Consider the following 23,248-nt stretch of genomic DNA (forward strand, 5'->3'; position numbering starts at 1 on the left):
ATAAGTACACAGTGAGACCTTTTTCAGCATTTTCTGATGAACTGTCTGCATATGTTTAGAAGTTTTATTACAGTGAATTTTTCTTAAACTTGTCTCTTGGTACCACAGAGAATCAAATTGTGAAAACCCTACAAGCTAATTTGAAAAATATATAAACTCCAGTCTACAAGAATTTTTTAATATAAATGTTAGTTACAATATGAAGATAAATATTGAAGCTTGTTACTTTCAGAACTTTAAGAAATAAAACAAAAGAAAGAGAAAAATAAAGTTATTTATATATTAAGTAGAAAATACTGTCATTTTCAGAAACACAAAGGCACGAAAGAGCCTGGAGTCTCAGTTATATTCTTGCAGAGACAATTGGTCTCCCGAGGTTGGGTTTAAGGCATACTGGCAAGGCTGTATATGTTGTATTATTACATAGAGTGTTTTACGTATTGCTTCGAAATCAGATGGGTTGTTAGAATCCTACTTGTTGTTTTTCTCCAAATCTTTTTTGGTCTTCTGTGAGGAATGCCTGTGCCAAGAGGAATAAACAAGGATAATTGCTTGAATTCCAGAAATACTTCTGTAGTATTAATGAAATTTCTCAAACATTTTTTATTTCCTTCAAGCAATCTGAACTAGAGACACCACAAAAACATAACTGTTACCACATATTACTTTTAGTGTTGAGATAAGCAATGAGGATTTTGCTTGTATCATTTTGAGTTTACACATTTCTCCTTATATGTATGAAGTCCCAGATTTATCACACAGGTTTTTAGAGGCCTTTAGCTGATATATAGGACTGGATGGTGCAATACTAACTTTCATTGATTCTGATAACACTTTAGCCCAACTTCCTTCCATCCTCCTGCACTCAAACATGCGCAAACATTTAGGTGTTGGGTTGTTTTTTTTAACTGCACTGAAACAGGAAGTTACACATCTTGAGTATTAAATTTATTATATATCAACACTAAGAAAAGAATATATCCACACAGTTAGGCTTCTGCAGTTGTCCTGAGGCTTTACAACAACAACTTTCAATGTCTGTTGTGAAATTGCCAGAGCAGAAGTACTGTCATACCTAAAGTAACTAAAGAGGGCTATCAGTGAATACAATCAGATGATAGGAACTCTGTTGTCACATTAGGAACTTAGAAGCATGTAAATAGATATTTGGTAACAATAATTAATGTCTTATGAATTTATAACCAGAAAGAAAAATCACCTTACAAGGGCTTAGCCGTCATAGAGTTTCTCAGTTATATTTCTGGTGATAAAAGCAGTATTTCCATTCAGTATACGTGATTGTTTCTCTACATAGGTTGATATATTAGTAAAGTCTGATTGCATTTTTATTAAAATGCAACTTTTCAAAGTTGTCTGTAAGCTATTATGTAAAGAAAGCCACAGATCTATCTTAGAATTTCTTGAGCCTGAGCTGTGGTGGAAGAATACAGCTGGAGTTTATGTCTCTACCATGCAGTCCCGCTTATGTCTAATACATGGCTCCTTCTCACCAGCCTTCCTTGAGGTTATTATACATACAACTCCTCTTCCTACTGAGGTTACTGTCCCTGATTGTTCATAATTGCCAGACTTCCTGCTCCTGCCCTTATCCACCTATCTGGGCTTTACTAGATTAGCAAAGATTTGCTATTTAAAATAAATTGATACATTTTGACTGAAACCAGTTAGGGAGTACTCACATGAACAATTCCGCTAGCCAGTGTGGCAGAGGAGTGGAGATGAATGTCTGGAAGGTTTTATCAGAACCTATTCTTCTGTGAAATCACAAAAGCAAAATTCTTCAGAAAGCACAAAACAGCAGTGTGATATATGTCCATGATTAGAGTCCCCATGTAGCAAGAATATTTTTATGCATTAAAAATTTATGACAAAGAATACAGGAGTTTGGGGGTTTTTTTCTTTTGGTTTGGGGTTTTTTTTTTGGTGGTACAGACCTCCAAAAGGATCATTCTGCAGGAAGGAATACATGATTTTGTGGATTATAGTAGGCAAATGAGATTAAATCAAATAGCACTAAATGCAAAGTCATGAGTTTATGATCTAATGAAAGAGCTGTTGCTTATTAGCTCAATTAACAAGTCATGGGTAAGATCTCATTTAGAATGTCTTGTCTACATCTAAGCACTTTGGATTAAATAAAGAAATCAAACTGCGTCAATAGCTGAAAAGAGCCTTTTTAAGAAAATGGGAGTGTTGTTTTAGAACAAGAAGTTAAACTTTTACCTTTTTTAATGAAAGTTGCAAGGAAATGAATTATTAAACTATTTGGAGTTAATATCAAGCAGAGAGAAATTATATGTGGCTAAATGATAGTATTGATTGCAAAATATCAAACTGATGTGAAGTGGTAATGAATACTATGAGACAATAAATTAGAAGGTTTGTAACATCAAAGGTGGGAAATTCAGGAGCAGCTTTCTAAGCAAGATAATTGAAGTGAGAAATTAAAATTTTCTGTGTTTTAAAATTGTAAAAAGAAGTGTAAGATAGGAAAGAAATGATCTTACAGTTAGAAATTAGCCTGTGGGTATGAAAATTTTAAGGCTCAACTTGTTATTTTCTCATCAAGAGGATGTTGAAGATTTCATTACTGTTTCTTGATCATGATTGCTACATTGATTTTATCCTGTTTGATTTGTTGAAATGCTTGGCAGAGTACCACTTCCCCTTGGTGAAAACGTGCTGACTACTTCTGATGATTTTCTTGTCCTTCATATGCCTGGAAAAGGTTTCTAGGATTAGTTGCTCCATCACCTTCTCAGAGATCGAGGTGATACTGACTGGCCTGTAGTTCCCTGGGTCCTCCTTGCCCTTCTTAAAGATAGGAGTGATGTTTACTTGAGTCTTCAGAAGCTTCTGCCAGTCACCTTGATTGATCAAAGATTATCAAGAATAGCCTCACAATAACATCATCCGGCTCCCTCAGCACTTGTGGGTGCATCCCATCAGGGCCCATCAACTTATGTATGTCCCATTTGCTTAAGTATTCCCTGACCTGATCCTCTTCCGTGAAGGGTATGTCTTCCTTAATACAGACTTTCCCCCTGTTCTCTGGGACCTGGGATAACTGAAGGCTGGTCTTGCTAGTAAAGACTGAGGCAAAGAAGGCATTCAGTATCACAGCCTTTTCCATGTCCTGTGTCCCCAACCTCGTTCAGCAGGGGGGGCCACATTTTCCCTAGCCTTCCTTTTGTCACCTAGGTACTTATAGAAGACCTTCTTGTGGTCTTTGACATTAAGCCATTTTTTCTATGTTGCTTTTTATGTAACCCAGTACAAGAATGCGACACTTAAACATCAACATAAGATCAGTACATATATGTTTAATATACAGCTCACATAAAATCAACATGAATATCCAGTGCCACTGGAAACAAGCAATGGCTTCAGTCTTGACAGGCAAAAGAATTTTCATAAAAACAAAGGGAAGACACCTCATTCTTGGTTTCTCCCCACAAAATGAAATTACTGGGGATGGAAATGATTGTGATGGGTTAACCCTGGCTGGACACCAGGTGCCCACCAAAGCCATTCTATCACTCCCCCTCCTCAGCTGGACAGCGGAGAGAAAAATATAACAAAGAGCTTGCAGGTCGAGATAAGGACAGGAGAGGTCATTCGCCAATTACCGTCACGGGCAAAACAGACTCAGTTTGGGGAAAATTAACTCAATTTATTACAAATCAACCAGAGTAAGGTAATGAGAAATAAAACCAAATCTCAGAACACCTTCCCTCCACCCCTCCCTTCTTCCCGGGCACAACTTCACTCCCACATTTCTCTACCCCCCAGTGGCACAGGGGGATGGGGATGGGGTTTACGGTCATCACACGTTATCTTCTGCCACTTCATCCTCCTCAGGGGGAGGACTCATCACACTCTTCCCCTGCTCCAGCGTGGGGTCCCACCCACGGGAGACAGTTCTCCACGAACTTCTCCAACATGGGTCCTTCCCATGGGCTGCAGTTCTTCACGAACTGCTCCAGCATGGGTCCTTTCCACGGTGTGCAGTCCTTCAGGAGCACACTGCTCCAGCGTGGGTCCCCCACGGGGTCACAAGTCCTGCCAGCAGACCTGCTCCGTGGGCTCCTCTCTCCACAGATCCGCAGGTCCTGCCAGGAGCCTAGTCCAGCGTGGGTTTCCCACGGGGTCACAGCCTCATTTGGGCACCCACCTGCTCCGGTGTGGGGTCCTCCACAGGCTGCAGGTGGATATCCGCTCCACCGTGGACCTCCCTGGACTGCAGGGGGACAGCCTGCCTCACCATGGTCTTCACCACAGGCTGCAGGGGAATCTCTGCTCCAGCGCCTGGAGCATCTCCTCGCCCTCCTTCTTTACTGACCTTGGGGTCTGCAGGGTTGTTTCTCTTACATATTCTCATTCCTCTCTCTGGCGGCTGTTTCCGTCTGTCCCAACTTTTTTTTTCCTTCTTAAAAATGTTATCACAGAGGTGTTACCACCATCGCTGATTGGCTTGGCCTTGGCCGGCGGCAGGTCCTCCTCAGAGCCGGCTGGTATTGGCTCTGTCAGACATAGGGGAAGCTTCCAGCAGCTTCTTACAGAAGCCACCCCTGTAAACCCCCCCGCTACCAAAACCTTGCCACACAAAACCAATAGAATGATCTATTACTTTTTAACAGTTTTCAGCAGCACTGCAAAAGGTCTTGATATAGGTGCATTTTGGTATCCTAAAAATTTGATCAGCTGTTTATATTTTTTTTTGTCACAAGGACTGTTACTACTTAAAATCTTTTCCATTTTGATTAATCTATCAGTATTTCCATAGAGCCAGGATTTCTCTTGTTGCAAACAATGATTGCTAATGGCTGTAACTGAAACCTATGTGAACTCTAGTAAACTTTCTAAGGTATATTAAGAATGTTCAAGTTAAAATTTCTCTTTCTGCTGAAGAAATCTGTTTCTGAAGGTTTTATTCTTAGAATATTAAAAGTAAATAGTATTAATGTGTTGCATAATTTTGTTCTTAAAATGGTAATGTGCATGCTGTTTGTCATTAATGTCAGCAAAAATGGATTTGAATCCTGACTTATTTGTTCTACTTTATCCTATTTTTAGTGAATAGGAGGATTTTGGTAAAATTCACTTAAATATGGCTATAATTTGCATTTTTAATAAAACATTTTGATGAATGCCTCTATTCAAAATGTTTTATTAAAAATGCAAATTATAGCTTTATTTAAACCTCCTCAGTCTTCTGTGTTAACACTGATTCAGAAGGCATGTACACTTCTGTTTGGCAAAACTGGTTTTAAAAAAGGATATATACAGCGTTCAGAATATTTTTTTTTTTTTTACAGTGTACAAAGATTTAGTGTTTCCTTTACAATTCAATCCTTCAAGATAGATTTTAATTTTTTGCATTCAAATAAAATAGATATGGTCAAAAGAGTTTTAAAAAGAAGTAAAAAGCCATTAACAGCTGAGGAAAGTCCAAAATAATAAGCTGAAGTTTTAGCTAAAGGTAGCTATAAGTTTTGTAAGAACAATTTGATAAAGTTTTGAAAAGCTGAATTGAAAATTCAGGAAAGAAGTTAGCCAATTTGTTTTTATGTATAAGTCCAGGTCCCATTGTTATCTCCTCCTTTTCTACTTTTGCTCCTATTTCAAAACCATTACAGATAAAAATGGAAAAAAAATATATATATATTACAAGTATTGGTAATAACTACTCGCTTTCTACATGCACTACCAACTACTTAGGCTTACTAAAATGCACCTTTTGTGTAGCACAAGAGGCACAATGTGCTTAATTCCATAAAGAATGCAACAACTTACAGTCAGGGTAGGTGTTAAAGAGTGTGCAGACACCTGAGCAAAGTTACACAAGTGATCTCTAAAACTCTGCTGTTGCATGTGCACAGGACTCCCATTTTGACTATGCTGAACTCCTGGAGTTTATCACATGCCTAGAAGTCCTCAGTTCTAAGATTAGTTAAAACTCCTGAAAGCTCAATTTTGTGTGTATATTTAGAGTACAGTTAATACACATTGACTGCTTTGACCAATGTTATTTAAAACATCAGCAATGACATGAGAAAGAGGGGATGCTGTCTGTAATGTAGCAATTACAGGACTTGTTCAGGAAGGGAGAAAATGCTTCTTCAGTAGATGAGTGCTTGAAATTTAGTGTGGTCATTGCTGAGGAATAACATGCCTAATTATGTTTTAAAATCTGGACATTAGTACACAACAGGCATCATTCTCAGAGCCAAACTCCAATAAAGCTTCAATAGAGCAAGAATCAAAGTTCATACTTTTACAAAGAAGTTTGACTCATTTCTTAATTGCTAATTTCCAGCTGCCAGAAGGAATAAGCAGCTGGATTTGTAAAGGTTACTCATCTTGAATGTAAATAGGTAGTAAATTTTAAAATTAGTTAACCTAGGTTGTTGACTGGCAAGAAGAGATAGCTTACCATGGAACGTATCTCATGGTTTCTTCTCTCAGGTCTCTACCTCAGCATAGCCCATTCTTTTGGTGCTGGAGTTCCTGCTGGAAAAAAAAAAAAAAAAAGACCAGTTTCTCATGAAGCAGCTCCTGTAATCCTGTAGTTTATAGCCTGAAATATTAAGGTAGCCCCAAGCTGGTACTAATTGATGGTGTACCCACTACAGACATTTTTTTCTTGTGCATACAGACTTCTACTTCAGAAAACCCCAGTATCTTAATAAAGAATAAAGCTAAAATGTAATATGTAATTAAAAGTACAGTAAGTTTCCAAAACCAGATTGATATTTATAACAAGTCATTTTTTCTCTGCTAAACTGCTCTGAAAATGAAATATGCCTCTTTTGTGGTTTATGATGTTACTGGCAAGATTGGTGGTGGAGACAATTCTCCAGGCACCAAAAATACATGCAGATCTCTACAGATGTCCCTAACAAAAAACTTCACTTGCATTTGGTCCAAGCTGTCATGACTCCCTTGATGTAGGTTGTAATTTCATAAAGCTATTAAAATAGTCTTATCCCACCATTCAGAGTCTTTTTTCCAAAACCAAGAAAGATATATGGAAGAAGAGAATTTAAATACCACATCTACCACTCAAAACAGCACAGAACACGTAAATGAGGCAAATTTTGTTGAGACTATTCTATCTGGTTTTAAACGTGTTGGTCTAGTTGAAAAAGGGAGACAAGTTTTTGAACATAAAAATGCTTTTTCAGGTCTAAAACAGAAGCGGCAAATATTGCTACTGCAACATGGCAAATACATGAAGGATGTCAAAACATATACATTTAATTTGCTATTACTCAATCTTAACTGAAATCTTCATCTTAAGCACAGTAGTCTAATTTAAAGTCGATAGATGACTCAAGTGCCTAGTGTATCGGCCCTTTCTTATATTTAGTAAAATTTTTACAACTGCATGAACTGTTGAAGGGAACAGATTTAGACTCCTACAAAAAGAGGGAAAAGCACAGTCTATTTCTAATATCCAGTATTTAATGTAAACTGCACAATGCAGTATAAGATATATGTCCTGTTTTATAAGACGTTACCTGAAATATTTGATTCTGGCATAAGCAAAAGTGAATCTCATTTATTTAGAAGTGGCAGCATCATTGGGTGGGTCTTCTAAAGTTCTTGTGGGTTTGAATTCATACTTTCCTTTGTATCCATCCCCTGAGCTTCTGCCAAGCCTACCATGCTTCATTTCAGGCTCTCTCTTTGTACCTACAATTAAGGACTTTCAATGTCTGTACGTATTATACAATCAAATATGATCTCATAGGCAGCTTTAAAGAAGTAAATGGTTGCAAATAGTAGCTGAAAAATATTTTTTTCTCTTTTGGGACATACAAGCTGTCATACATGAAATGTAAAATATTTCTGCAATAATGTTGGCATCAGAACATGAGAAAAACTTGGTTGTATCAATAGTTACACTACTCTATTCCTCACTGCTGGTAGCTGCAAACATTTTGTTCATGCTAAGTAGCCTCTAACTGCACCCTCGGCTCCTCTGCTCCTACTCTGGATTTGATAACTGCTGCCCATTGGCTCTTCAAAGAAAATATAAATGCATAACTAGGTAACATAAAAGTAGGCATGCTGTAAATGCTAGTGCAGATATTCTACAGCATCTTGAAGGCATGACATGTAATCTGAGAAATTATTAAAATCCATAACTAAAAGAAACAGAATCAGACCAAAATGGTCCTGTTAACTGAGTCTAACACATCCTAGGAAAATATGTGCTCTATGAGGTGAAGGTGATGATGGTATATTAAGTTGCTATTAACAGTTTTCTTTTATCCTGTAATTCTCAGTAGCATTGTGCTTTGCAATGTTTGACAGGTAGACAAACTAGTATACTAATTTTCCAGAAGAGGAAAATAAGGGAAAGAGATTTCAATAGTTTCAATCTTTTCACATTGAGAACACTCTAAGGTTCAATCTGGTATCAGAATTACCACATGTCAGTAAGGAGTCTGAAGTTGCATTTATGACTATTGTTAGGCACTAAAGTCAAGTGGCTTTTGTTGCAAAAGTAGAGCTATTAAAAACATACAGCTGGGTTAATATGAAAAATATTTTTCTTACCTGTACTGTTACCTGTGATTTTTTAAAATAATGAAACTGAAGAAAGTCAACATGATTAAATTCAGCTATCATATCTCATTTGGGGTTTTGTTGTTGTTGTTCTGTCGTCCTGGACAATCTTAAAACAGTGAATTTCATCTTGTTTTAAATTAAGTTTATACTCCATTTAACCTTTGTTTTTGAAATACCATTCAATATTTGCCTTACTACTCCTGCAGAGGAATATTAATTAACATAAAAACCTACTCTTAATGAGATTTTTGTAAGTGGTTTTTTGGGGGGTTTTTTTGGAAGCATTCAAATGTATATGTTTTGACATCCTTCATGTATTTGACATATTGCAGTAGCAACATTTGCCGCTTCTGTTTTAGACCTGAAAAAGCATTTTTATGTTCAAAAACTTGTCTCCCTTTTTCAACTAGACCAACATGTTTAAAACCAGATAGAATAGTCTCAACAAAATTTGCCTCATTTACGTGTTCTGTGCTGTTTTGAGTGGTAGATGTGGTATTTAAATTCTCTTCTTCCATATATCTTTCTTGGTTTTGGAAAAAAGACTCTGAATGGTGAGATAAGACTATTTTAATATAGCATTTGAACTTCACAAAAATTTACGTTTATCAAAGTTGGCATTGTATATAACATTTCATTTTTGTCCTCTTATTTTAGTAATCTTAAAGAGATACCATTTTTAGTGATTGCATATCCTGTAACAACATTCATTGCAGTAGAAATGGTGCTTGCCTTTGATTTGTGTCCAACATACTCCTGTAAAAGTTTGTTCTTTGCTGTCAGGCATTTGCAGTGTTTAATTTAGTGGTGATTTCTCTTCTGCTTATAAATTATCTCAACATATATGGAATAGTTTGTCTTGTCAACCAATTAATTTTATGTGCATAAAATGATGCCTAGGTAAATGACCCATGCGCCAATTAACTCAAGGGTTTGCACAGTAGAAATATATACTTGTGGAGTGCAGTCCGACCTGCCTACATCAATATTCAGTACCACAATAAACATGCTCATAATCTCAAGAAACTTCATTTTACCCTCTTCCTCCCCTGTAAATAAACAAGGAAACTCCAGAGCCAGCGAAATTAAATTATGCCAATGTTTTATTTAGTTCATTGAGTCTGAATATTCTCATTTTCCTTTGAGGTTTTTAACTTTCCCAAAGACTGTGTTTTGCAGTTCAGCACTGCAGGGGTACTGTGAGGAACCTTGTTTTATATCTTTCTCACTTCTGTATTGCAGTGTAATGAAGATAGCCATATGTAATATACATGCTTTTCATGTATATTTAGCTGAGAATTTAGCTGAGCTTTACAGTGGGGAAGTATTTGTTGTATATTGGTTTTGGGTTTGTTTTCCTATTTTTAAGTATTTATTCTTTATTGATTCATTATTCCCAAGCTCTGTTACAGCTACTTTTTTCTGTTCTGAACAGATGGCTATGATATCTTGAGGGATCCTGGTAAAGATGTAATGGATTATGTTTATATGCAAATACTTCTAGTACCTCAGTTCTATTACAAAGACTTACTAAATAATTTGTCTTTAGTTTCATTTGGAAGTGTCCACAGTTCCTTTGTTTGTATTTGATAATAAGTGGAAATACATAATAGCATGAACAGATTGACAGTCTTTGTAAGCATGAAGACTCACAATTCACATTAGCTGCCATCCTGAAATTCTTCAGACAACCCTCACTTGAATGAGAACTTTCTTTGAGCAAAGGGGATTTTTTTGCTTCTTTTAATTTCAGTGGAAGAGTTGACAATTCTTGTCCAATAGAGCACTTAGTAGGAATGGAAAGACAAAGTCTTCTACTGTGCAAATGTAGTTTCTGCAAAACTGATATGTGGGCAGACATGTGGACAGATGCCTTTCTCATCAGAATATATGGTCTGAACAGCTATTCCCAAGAGTTTGCCTTTGTTAACAGTCTTAACGTTCCTCCCTCAGAACAGCTCAACTTGCAACCTTAATTTGTCTCTCCTGGAGAGTTATTTCCAATACTTTTTGCAGGTTAAACTGGCAGCCTCTGGTATGAGGGCTGCTGGAACCCCCTTGGAGCTCTCATACCAAGACCAAAATCTGGTTACAAGGTGGGGTTGTGAGGAGACACTGTGATTCTGCTTCCTGACAAGATATCGATTTCATGCTATTGTTTGACAGATTTTTCCAGACTTAACTGGGTTTCATGCATTAAACTTTATGAAGGTCTTTTCCCTCTAAGCAATAAACCTTTTTTCAACAAACGAACCAGAAAAAAAGAAGGTGGCCAGTCTCAGCGCTCTGGAAGTGCCATTTCCAGTTTGAGCACTCCTGAAATCTTTATGAAAAAACACTAAAATAAAGTCCTTAAAAATTGTCCAGTATTTATAGACTGGGATCACTAAAGCAAGCTGCAATAGGATTTGTAGGTATTGGATAAATTTAAAAATCAGTATGGTTATTTAAATATGTACAACCATGTTTGATCTCCTGTGGCAACAAAATAAGGTTTAAGTTTATACACTTGCATGCTCTTACCTTCTTTGATATAGTCCTTGAGTAATCCCTGTGGATACTATTTAACTTAAAAATAGCATTCAGCCCTATAATTTCTCTGCTGGCAGTTGAGCATCCAGTGCCACACTACACCCTACATGTTCTTTTAACTTATTTTCCTAATTAAAGTTTATGAGGTACTCACAGTTGTTGTTTAGGATGGCTGTAAATAGCATTTGTATATGTAACAGCGTAGAATAAATGATCTCTAAATTAGTTAGTGATAGAATAGGGTGCATAATATCTGCCAGTGACTTTGCTGATATGCAGGCTTCTACCTGCTGTAAGCATACAACTGAGTCTTGAAATTGGTTTGATCTTTTCATGTCACCTCAAAAAGTAATCAGCCACGTCCAAAAGCCTTATTACATTTTTGCTCAATGTATTTTGCACTATTACTGATTTCAGAAGTTTAGCCCTTCATCAATACTACAGCAAGCTTCTTATTTCTTGGTCATTTCAGATCTTGTTGCTCTAGTTCAGAGGCATCATTGTCATTCTGCTTTCTGACTTACCCAAGTTCAGTGGGACAGCTGCAATTTGCACATTTTACATGAGGACCCTATTGAACCAAAACTTTTTGCTTCATGTGAAGGTTGGTGGAGTGTACCGGATAGGAGTACAGACTGAAATCAAACCTTCAATGAGAACATTCTTAAACATTCAAAATCAGGATGTGTATCAAACCTGAATTTTCCCAAAACTTCAGATGTTTGAATTTGCTGTAAATAATGATGGGTTTGCTGTAAATTTCACATTGGGCATTGGGCATATTTGTGAGTGTTTTAATATTAAAGCCAATTTACACAATCTAACAGGAAAGGTATAATTAAAATTAAGTTGATACAAAATGTATCACTTTTTAATGCAACCCTGTCAACTGGGGTTTCATGGATATGATTGCAAGAAAATTTTATGCTTTTTCCAATGTTCTGAATTATTTTTATGGTAAAGATTATTCCAGTTCACATTGTAATGACTTGATGACATATGTTTCCTGGTTCTCATCCTGTAGGATATGATGATTCTTCCTTAGATAAGAATTTTCAAGTATTTATTTTGTAACACTATGCCACAGTATTAAAGAAGGAAAAGAGAAAATGTTTGACCTGTAAGAGTAAAAGAAATTGTTTTCTACAAGTTTAACAGTTTTAGCTGAACTGTTTGACTACCTTGCCAAAAATGTGTCATCATCAATGGTTTCTTCTTTCAATTCTGCTTTTATCCATAGCATGCATATATTGCTATACATAGGTTTCAATTTACAGCTAAAGAAAACCAGAAATTCAACAGCACTTTGTTTTAAAAGAACATATAGCTTATTTGTTTGAATTAGGCCCAGGAGAAACAGCATGCCAATAATATTAGTGCACCTTTGCACTTGAAGGGCATTTGAAAGAAGGTGAAGCTACTTTATGACATTGTACATTATTTAAGAAAATATAAGCAACGTATTTGAAGATACAACATCGACCATGGAGAAGGCATAATTTTCACTACTGAGCAGAATGAAAACACAACCACTCCATCAAGCTTCCAATGTTTCTTGCAGTCTTTTACTAGTATTAACATTGCTGTATTCCCTTATTATAATCCTAATGTCTCTGTCATTACCCACAGACTGGAACATTCTTCTGTAGGTGTTTTATGCTCATATTATGCTGAGGTACAATCTTAATGGTCCTTTTTAAGGTCCTTTCCTTAGATACCATTTTCAGAATGTGATTGTTTGCTACTTCATATATTTCTGTATTTTCTTAGAATGGACTGTATAAACCAGAAAATTTCCCCTTCCCAAGAGCTCTGGAGATCTATTTTTGTGTGCTTTGTTTGGCTGTACAAATCTGCTGCCTCTTAATGTAGCACTGGAGAATGATTATCAGATTACCTTTCATTTTGGTTGATGCATTTCTGCCAGGCAGAAACAATAATCACTGTAATAGTTTTGTTTTCCAAACTTACTTCTACTGTTTTTACTTCTACTCTCAAAGGCAGCACATTGCCGGAAGGGTTAAATACTTTACATTGCAGTGTTACGTATGAGTACGGGTGTTTCATTTTTTATTTTAGACTTAGCCATGAATTTCATCCAGGCTTCCTGCACTTAATACAAACTTTTTCTGCAACAAAAGCAATTCTAGAGGGTCAATTCAGGATGCATATTAAAATCAGTGCTGGTGATGGGATGAATGTGCTATAAAATTCTGCTTGCAAAGCTGCCTGTTTTTCTTCAAGGCAGGCATGAAACATGAACGTTATATTCTCAGGTCATCATCACAGAAAAATGTATTTTCCTAAATCCTCTTGCTCTTTTGGATCACACAGCAGTAAAGACTGCACTGTATCTTTCTTTGATTTTCTTTTTCAAAAAGGGTGGAACATTTCTGCGTACTTTGCCATTCAAACATTCCTGGTGGTTCTATTTTCAACTCAAAATTTTTAAATTAGTAACAGATGTGCTGATTCTTTTGACTGAAACAGAGGGCAAATTTTTCTACTGTATTTTTGAATAAAATTTTTTAAACTTTTACTGATTATTGAACCCTGAGTGCTAGTTTTTGTTACCAGCCTTCACTGTAAACAGTATCTTACACCACGGAAATCTCACTAAAGTCAGTGGAGAGTAATCCTGATATTATGATGAGCGGCAGCAGAACATATTTGGAGTGACTATAAAATGCAGCTTATGGAGCTAGACCCCAATAAGGTGTAGCATCCCAGTATTGCATATCCCAATCTGTTTAGGTATGTTTTGTTAATGTATCGTCCCCACTTACACCAAAATTGCAAAGCAGGTAGCCCAGAAAATAACTGGCATACATGCATACATATGTTATTGGTAGTGCTGGTCCATTGGCATAAAACCTATAGAAAACTCTTGCGCAGCAGAACTCCCAGGAAACTTTATAGCTCTCGTGCACAATAGATTTGGGGGTCTCGATAGCTCTGAAGCAGGAAGGCAGGCTTGTGAGTAGGACAGAAGAAAGACACTAGAGGAAAAAAAAATAAGGAGAATCAAATTCCAATTTAAGGAACATCATTCTGAGGTTTAAGTTGCAACCATGAGGTTGATTTAAGAGGTGGAGCTATTTTGCACTTTTCACAAAGTTTGAGTGTGAGATTCTTCCCCCTTTCTGCTCCTGAACTATCTTCATTAATGTAATTTATTTAACTGCAAGTCTCATCCATTCTCCTTACTTATTATTGACATATATGTACTTGTGATAACACAGATGCTGGTGTAATCTTTCTCCTTAAGCCTTTGAATTTTTTTGTTAATGATAATACAGATGCATGATTTCTTACTTGGATCTGTAGATCATCTAGCAATGAGAACTGATAAATAATACAGCCTGTAATACTTTTCCATAGTGATTTTTAAAAAGATTTGAAGGCCAAATGGTCTTGACCTTCTGGCGCACAAAAGGAAACAAACACCATATTGAAAATGTAAAAGGCAGGAACCAACCATTTATGTAGGTAGAATACCTGCTTCACTTAAAAGGGGATGAAAAACATTCACTAATACATAATTAAAAGAAGGCTGAATTTTTTTCTTCCAAGAGTACTGAAAATATTCAAGGTATTTTTAGGGGCCAATATGAAACAGGGATGAAAGAAATACAGAAGCAAATTTGTTGTGAAAATACCTCTGGCTCACACTTAAGAATATTTCACATATTTTTAAATTTTCAAAATTTAGTTTTACTTATGAACATTTTAGGTTTTCTTGAGAAATTATACAGCTCAAACATTCAGACTTTAAAGAAGTGAAGTGAAACAAAATTAATTTGTCAGATAAGAGAAATCTTTTGTCAGAAATGCTTTCCCGTTGGTGGAACACTGAACTTACTTAGTCTTCTGGGGGCGTTAAGACCCCTGGGCTGGCTTGCTATATTTGTCTAAATAGGAGTTAAATAAATCAAAATCTCTGTCTTTTGATGACTCTGAAGTAGTTTCCTTTTTTTTTTTTTTCTTGGGGCAGGAGGAAAGATGTCACTTGGATGTCAGGAAGCTTTTGAAGTTTTCAAGCAGGACCATGCTGACAGTATAACCATTGAGGACAACAAACAGCTTCTAAAACAGAAGTGAGTGTCACAGCAATATTTCCTCTGGTTTTATTCATCTTATCTTTATAGCCACATTGAAGCAATGTGGTAATGGCATTTGTGATCATGAATTACCTAAAGGAAGTAAGATCCATGTGACTGAATCAATTACTGTGATTTCCATTGTCAAAAATGCTTTACTGGCTTTGGCACTGAGTTGGACAGTAAGCTAGGAGATGTTTAACATATGCTTTTGTCTGTTGTTCCTAACTTGTTTGCCAAGTGATTTTAGCTGCTCTCTGCCAGTTTTGCACTGAAAAACAAAAATAATAATTTCCTTCTCCACATTTATTGTTAATGCTGGCAAAACACTTCAAAATCTTCTGCTGAAGATGGTGAGAATGGCAAAACATTGAAAACATGAATTTTCATAAAGCAGATTTTAAACATTTCAGAAATTAAACCACCAACACTTGTCCATGTTGATTGGATAACAGTACTGTTTCAGTGTCAGTTTTTCAAGTGTTAACCCTCCTTGTACTGCAAAAGAAACACAAGGTTTTGAGATTGGAGATTCCAAAAGCAGATCTTTCAATCTACTTTTGTAACTAACATTTCCCCTAACAGGTTGTTTTGGTTTTTTTTCTTTTTCCTTTTTTTTTTTTTTTTTGTCCTGGGGTTTTCTCCTTCTCCAGGTTTCTCTTGCTTTCTTCTGCTTTCTTAATAACACAATTTTCCCACTTAACAGGCATGAAAGACATTGTTTTCAGGGTCACTGAGTTTTATACTCATTTACTTCAGTGAAATTGCGGCAAGAAATGATCTCCACATCTCTGTGACTTATTCAAGATCTTGCTATTTATCACTTTTCTGAACTGGTTAACTTTCTACCTGGGTCTGTAACTTTGCCACAGGGACCCAAATTGCCATGGTATTAGATGTATATAAGAATTTATCCACGTAAATTGGATGTTTAGTAATGCTTTTCTTCCGGTCAGTATATCAGATGATGCCACATCACTGCGTCATCACTGCATAAAGGATTACACTGCAATGATTTCTGACGTTGCTGTGTACTGAGCAGAACACTTTGTGGTCACAGCATGATAATGGGAGCAATACAGTTCTGAGCCGTCCCCTGAATTTCCTCTAGTTAATCGCAATTCTTCCATATTTTGTCTGTTTGTTATAACTATGAAGCAAACTGGTATTTCCTCCTGGTTTCAGAACATGTAAAAGATATGGGCAGGACCCACAGTTTGATGCCAGATTTGCTTTCCCTAAAGGACAAAGCGATTCAGACTAATGCCTTGGGTAACCCCTCTCTAATATGCATCAGCTGATTGCTGAAGTCAGTGCTAATGTGAATGTTGATACCCTGGAGCAAATCAGTTTTCCTCTGCTATTTGCAGTCATTCTTAGCAAAGATGCCTATAGCTCCAAGTTTACCGAGTTCATTAGAATGGATTTATAACAAATCCAGTCTGTAATTTGGAATGCAGCCTCTGAATTACCAGTTACACAAAAGCTCTGTTACCCAGCCAGTGTTCAAATTGCACAGGAAGAAGTGTGTGGACACCACATGTTTAAAGGTTACCATAACTTCCCTTTATATGTAGGCCTCTCATGTTAATAATTTTGTTTATAGTTACATAACCACTTCTGTCATACCACAAACAGTATTTGTTTCACAAATTCCTTATTTTTAGCTGTCTCATTTTTTCCTTTGGGTATTTTGTGTAGATTTTCTTGGCTTGCTAATTATCATAGAATCATAGAGTAGTTTGGGTTGGAAGGGACCTTTAAAGGTCATGTAGTCCAATGCCCCTGCAATAAGCAGGGACATCTTCAACTACATCAGGTTGCTCAGAGCCCCGCCCAACCTGACCTTGAATGTTTCCAGGAATGGGGCATCTACCACCTCTCTGGGCAACCTGTTCCAGTGTTTTACCACCCTCATTGTGAAAAATTTCTTCCTTATATCTAATCTAAATCTGCCCTCTTTTAGCTTAAAACCATTACCCCTTGTCCTATCACAACAGGCCCTGCTAAAGAGTCTGTCCCCATCTTTCTTATAGGCCCCCTTGAAGTATTGAAAGGCCACAGTAAGGTCTCCCTGAGCCTTCTCCAGGCTAAAGAACCTCAACTCTCAGCCATTCCTCATAGGAGAGGTGTTCCATCCTTCTGATCAATTTTGTGGCCCTCTTCTGGACCTGCTCCAACAGGTCCGTGTCTTTCCTGTGCTGAGGGCTCCAGAGCTGAACGCAGTACTCCAAGTGGGGTCTCATAAGAGCAGAGTAGAGGGGGAGAATCACCTCCTCCGACCTGCTGGCCACACTTCTTTTGAATGCAGCCGAGGATATGTTTGGCTGCCTGGCTGCGAGCACACATTGCTGGCTTATTTCCAGCTTTTCATCCACTGGTACCTTGTCCACTGATGTAGTCACTCCATCATAGAAAGCCACTAGGTTGGTTAGGCAGGACTTGCCCTTGTTGAAGCCATGCTGGCTGTCTTGAATCACCTCCCTGTCCTCAATGTGCCTTAGCATAGCTTCTAGCAGCATCTCTTCCATGATCTTCCCAGGCACAGAGGTGAGGCTGACAGGTCAGTAGTTCCCAGGGTCCTCTTTTCTACCCTTTTTAAAAATGAGTTCAATGTTTCCCTTTTTCCAGTCACCGGGGACTTCAACTGACTGCCATGATTTTTCAAATATGATGGAGAGTGGCTTGGCAACTACCTCAGCCAATTCCCGCAGGACTCTGGGATGCATCTCGTCAGGTCCTATTCCTCAGGAGGTCATGAACCTGATCTTCTCTTACAGTGGGGGGACTTTGCTCCTCCAGTCCCCATCTTGTAGTCTATCCACTTGAGAGGTGTGGGAAGAGAGATTACCAGTGAAGACTGAGGCAAGAAAGTCGTTGAGTACCTCAACCTTCTCCTCGTCTGTTGTTACCAGTTTGCCAGTCTTGCTCATCACAGCAGGTACGCTTTCTCTGACCTTCCTTTTCTGGCTTACATACCTGTAGAAGCCCTTCTTATTATTCTTTTCATCCCTTGCCAAGTTCAGCTCCAGCTGTACCTTGGCCTTCCTGACCCTATCCCTACACAACTGGGCAGCATCCCCGTACTCTTACCAGCATACCTGTCCCTGCTCCCACTGCCTGTGCATTTCCTTCTTGCCCTTTAGTTTGACCAGCAGGTCTTGACTCATCCATGCTGGTCTCTTGCCTTCCTTTCCTGATTTCTTACACCTGGGGATCAAGAGCTCTTGTGCTCTATGGAAAGCATCCTTAAAGATCTACCAGCTCTCTTCTGCTCCCTTGTCCCTGAGGGCAGTTTCCCAGGGGGTCCTATTGACTAACTCCTTGAACAGCTGGAATTCTGCTTTCCTAAAATTGAAGGTCCTGACTTCATTATTCGCCTGACCCATATCCCTCAGGACTGCGAACTCCACCAGTGCATGATCACTGCAGCCCAGGCTGCCTCCAACCTTGATGTCACTGATTAGCTCACTTGTGTTGGTGATCAACAGGTCCAGTATCACATCCCCTCTGGTAGGGCTGTCTATTACCTGGCTTAAGAATTTACCCTCAATGCATTCCAGGAGTTTCCTGGACTGCCAACAACTCCCCATGCTACTTTTCCAGCAGATGTTGGGGTGGCTGTAGTCTCCTAGCAGGACAAGAGCCTGCGAGCGCAGCGCCTCCTGTAGTAGTGCCTCTGGCAGCAGAGTGTCATCCACAATTTGCCTTTACTTGGAGGGGTGTCCAGTACACTTGGAATTGATTGCCCCAGGGGTGGAAACACAGCCCCACTATTTGCCATGGACTAATCCAGACTGCACTGGAAAAAGGTGAAGCTCCGGAACACCTGCAATACATTGATGACATCATCGTATGTGGCAACACAGCAGAAGAAGTCTTTGAGAAAGGGAAGAAATTAATCCAAATCCTTCTGAAAGCCGGTTTTGCCATAAAAGAAAGTAAGGTCAAGGGACCTGCACAGGAAATCCAGTTTTTGGGAATAAAATGGCAAGATGGACGTCGTCAGATCCCAATGGACGTGATTAACAAAATAGCAGCTATGTCTCCACTGACTAATAAAAAGGAAACACAGGCCTTCTTGGGTGTCGTGGGTTTTTGTAGAATGCATATTCCAAATTACAGTTTGATTGTAAGCCCTCTCTATCAAGTGACCTGGAAGAAGAATGATTTTAAATGGGGCCCTGAGCAACAACAAGCCTTTGAACAAATTAAACGGGAGATTGTTCATGCAGTAGCCCTTGGACCAGTCCGGACAGGACAAGATGTTAAAAATGTGCTCTATACTGCAGCTGGAGAGAATGGCCCTACCTGGAGCCCCTGGCAGAAAGCACCTGGGGAGACCCGAGGCTGACCCCTGGGGTTTTGGAGTCGGGGATACAGAGGATCCGAAGCTCGCTATACTCCAACTGAAAAAAAGAGAGATTGGCAGCATATGAAGGAGTTTGAGCTGCCTCAGAAGTGGTTGGTACTGAGACACAGCTCCTCTTAGCACCCCGACTGCCAGTGCTGGGCTGGATGTTCAAAGGGAGGGTCTCCTCTACACATCACGTGACTGATGCCACATGGAGTAAGTGGATCGCACTGATCACACAACGGGCTCGCATAGGAAACTCCAGTCACCCAGGAATTGTGGAAGTGATCACGGACTGGCCAGAAGGCAAAGATTTTGGAATGTCGCCAGAGGAGGAGGTGGCACGTGCTGAAGAAGCCCCACTGTATAATAAACTGCCAGAAAATGAGAGGCAATATGCCCTGTTTGCTGACGGATCCTGTCGCATTGTGGGAAAGCATCGGAGGTGGAAAGCTGCTGTATGGAGTCCTACACGACAAGTTGCAGAAACTGCTGAAGGAGAAGGTGAATCGAGTCAGTTTGCAGAGGTGAAAGAGAAAAGTGGCCAGTGCTCTATCTCTATACTGACTCATGGATGGTGGCAAATGCCCTGTGGGGGTGGTTACAGCAATGGAAGCAGAGCAACTGGCAGCGCAGAGGTAAACCCATTTGGGCTGCCGCACTGTGGTAAGATATTGCGTCCTGGCTAGAGAATCTGGTTGTAAAAGTACGTCATGTAGATGCTCAGGTACCCAAGGGTCGGGCCACTGAAGAACATCAAAATAACCAGCAGGTGGATCAGGCTGCCAAGATTGAAGTGTCTCAGGTGGACCTGGACTGGCAACATAAGGATGAGCTATTCGTGGCTTAGTGGGCCCATAATACTTCAGGCCATCAGGGAAGAGATGCAACATATAGAATGGCTCGTGATTGAGGGGTGGATTTGACCATGGACACTATCACACAGGTTATCCATGAACGTGAAACATGTGCTGCAATTAAGCAAGCCAAGCGGTTAAAGCCCCTGTGGTATGGAGGGCGATGGCTGAAATATAAATATGGGGAAGCCTGGCAGATTGACTATATCACACTCCCACAAATTCGCCAAGGCAAGCTCTATGTGCTCACAATGGTGGAAGCAACCACCAGATGGCTGGAAACATATTCTGTGCCCCATGCCACTGCCCAGAACACTATCCTGGGCCTTGAGAAGCAGGTCTTGTGGCAACATGGCACCCCAGAAAGAATTGAGTCAGACAACGGCTCTCATTTCCGAAACAACCTCATAGACACCTGGGCCAAAGATCATGGCATTGAGTGGGTGTATCATATCCCCTATCATGCACCAGCCTCTGGGAAAATTGAGCGATACAATGGACTGTTAAAGGCTACATTGAGAGCAATGGGGGTGGAACCTTCAAACATTGTGATACACATTTAGCAAAAGCCACCTGGTTAGTCAACACCAGAGGATGTGCCAGTCGGAGTGGCCCTGCCCAATCAGAATTTTTACGTACTGTAGAAGGGGATAAAGTCCCTGTAGTGCACATAAAAAACATGACAGGGAAGACAGTCTGGGTTACTCCTGCCTCAGGCAAAGGTAAACCCATTCGTGGGATTGCTTTTGCTCAAGGGCCTGGGTGCACTTGGGTGATGCGAAAAGATGGGGAAGTCCGATGTGTGCCTCAAGGGGATTTGATTTTAGGTGAGAATAGCCAGAATTAAACTGTATGGTATTAGTTGCTATATAACCCTGCTACTGTATGTTATCATTACTATATTTGTTACATGCTATATCCATAGTACTATAGTAAGAATCACTTAGATCAAGCAAGAAAGAACTGTGATAAAACTGAGCAAAGCGCAGTAGTGATGGAACCAGAACTGACTCCAGCATGCAACAATCCAACGGTGCACACCATCCTCCTGCTGCATCAAATGTCATCTGCTCATCACACCGCACTGAAGCCCAATTCTGCTCTACCGACTGAGAGGACTTTGCACCATCCATCCTGCCCAGACAGACTGGTAATGACAGATGGAGCCCAGAGTCGGAAACTAAATGAACTCAATAAATGTTTTATGAACATAACCCATGAACTGAAGGAATGGTATCTCTGTGTGTGTATACATATATATATATCTATCTTATCTCATTGTTCATATGTCTCAAAAGGATGGAAAGGTGATGATGATTGACCAGGATGTAACTAAAGGTATGGGAACTGAGCATGACATCAATGGTATAGAATAAGGGGTGGATACTGTCCTAGTTTCAGCTGGGATAGAGTTAACTGTCTTCCTAGTAGCTGGTACGGTGCTATGTTTTGAGTTCAGTATGTGAAGAATGTTGATAACACTGATGTTTTCAGTTGTTGCTAAGTAGTGTTTAGACTAATGTCAAGGATTTTTCAGCTTCTCGTGCCCAGCCAGCGAGAAAGCTGGAGGAGCACAAGAAGTTGGCACAGGACACAGCCAGGGCACCTGACCCAAACTGGCCGAAGGGGTATTGGGACATACCATGTGACGTCCCATTTAGTATAGGAACTGGGAAGTGGGGGCAGGGAATTGCCGCTCGGGGACTAGCTGGGTGTTGGTCAGCGGGTGGTGAGCAATTGCCCTGCGCATCATTTGTACATTCCAATCCTTTCATTATTGCTGTTGTCATTTTATTAGTGTTATCACTATCATTATTAGTTTCTTCTTTTCTGTTCTATTAAACCGTTCTTATCTCAACCCATGAGTTTTACTTCTTTTCCTGATTTTCTCCCCCATCCCACTGGATGGGGGGGAGTGAGTGAGCGGCTGCGTGGTGCTTAGTTGCTGGCTGGGGTTAAACCACGACAGACAGAGATACCATTTGTGGATTTCCTTAGTTACTTTGGCTAGATTAAGACTATTGCAGATCAGCTGAAGGCTTGCTTAATAAATATTACAGTTCTGCCTCGACATTCAGCAAGGTTCAACTTGTACACATCCAAATAACAATTCAGAATTTCATGTTAAGCCTAATGTCCTACAACAAATGTCCCAATGCAGCAAATCATCCTTCTACATTTTAAACTATTACTATTTAGACTATTACAAAGGATATTTCCTTGAAGAAGCCTCAGTTCTTTCAGAGACTTTTCAGACTTTGCAATTGTGCCTTGAATTGACTGTCATTATTTTTACAGCAGAATATACTTGGCATTTGAAAGCCTGATATGTATGCCATATGTCCTAAAGAGTCTTGTATATTACTGAGTTAAATAAGTGTAAGAGAATAATTATGACAGCAACTGCTGTAAAAGATTAGAAAACTGGCAGAAAAAAGCACAAAAGGAGAAGGTATCAAGTTCTCGCAGAATGTAGGGAATGTAGAAAATATAAATGAATTTCTAAGGCTCTGTAAGCAGCTGATCTTTAAGGATATACTTAGATATGACACATTTCCTAAGGACCAAGATGTACAGTGAACAACTGCCAGCTAAAAAAAGAAACTTATGATCATTAGAATATTTTATATACCATGTGAAGATTTGATTATTTGAATATAATGAGGAAGTTGTCAGTGAATTAATTTAGAAACATATGTAGTGGGAATTTCACATTTAAAAAAAACTCAATTCCAGTTTTGATTTGAGGTCAAGCTGTTTGCATACTACAAAAAGGGAGTTTCCAAAGCCTGATTCATTGATTT

At 39.0% G+C, this 23,248-nt stretch overlaps 1 protein-coding gene across 1 annotated transcript in view; it reads left to right on the plus strand.

Annotated features, from left to right (window-relative positions):
• Window positions 1-23,248, plus strand: part of KIF6 (kinesin family member 6) — a 185,482-nt gene that overhangs the window by 111,683 nt on the left and 50,551 nt on the right. The window contains exon 14 of the mRNA XM_069800369.1: window positions 15,128-15,230. Within this exon, the coding sequence (XP_069656470.1) occupies window positions 15,128-15,230 (103 nt within the window). The remainder of the gene's footprint in view (window positions 1-15,127; window positions 15,231-23,248) is intronic.

The sequence above is a fragment of the Haliaeetus albicilla genome, chromosome 13 (assembly GCF_947461875.1).
Source record: "Haliaeetus albicilla chromosome 13, bHalAlb1.1, whole genome shotgun sequence".
Taxonomy (NCBI): domain Eukaryota; kingdom Metazoa; phylum Chordata; class Aves; order Accipitriformes; family Accipitridae; genus Haliaeetus; species Haliaeetus albicilla.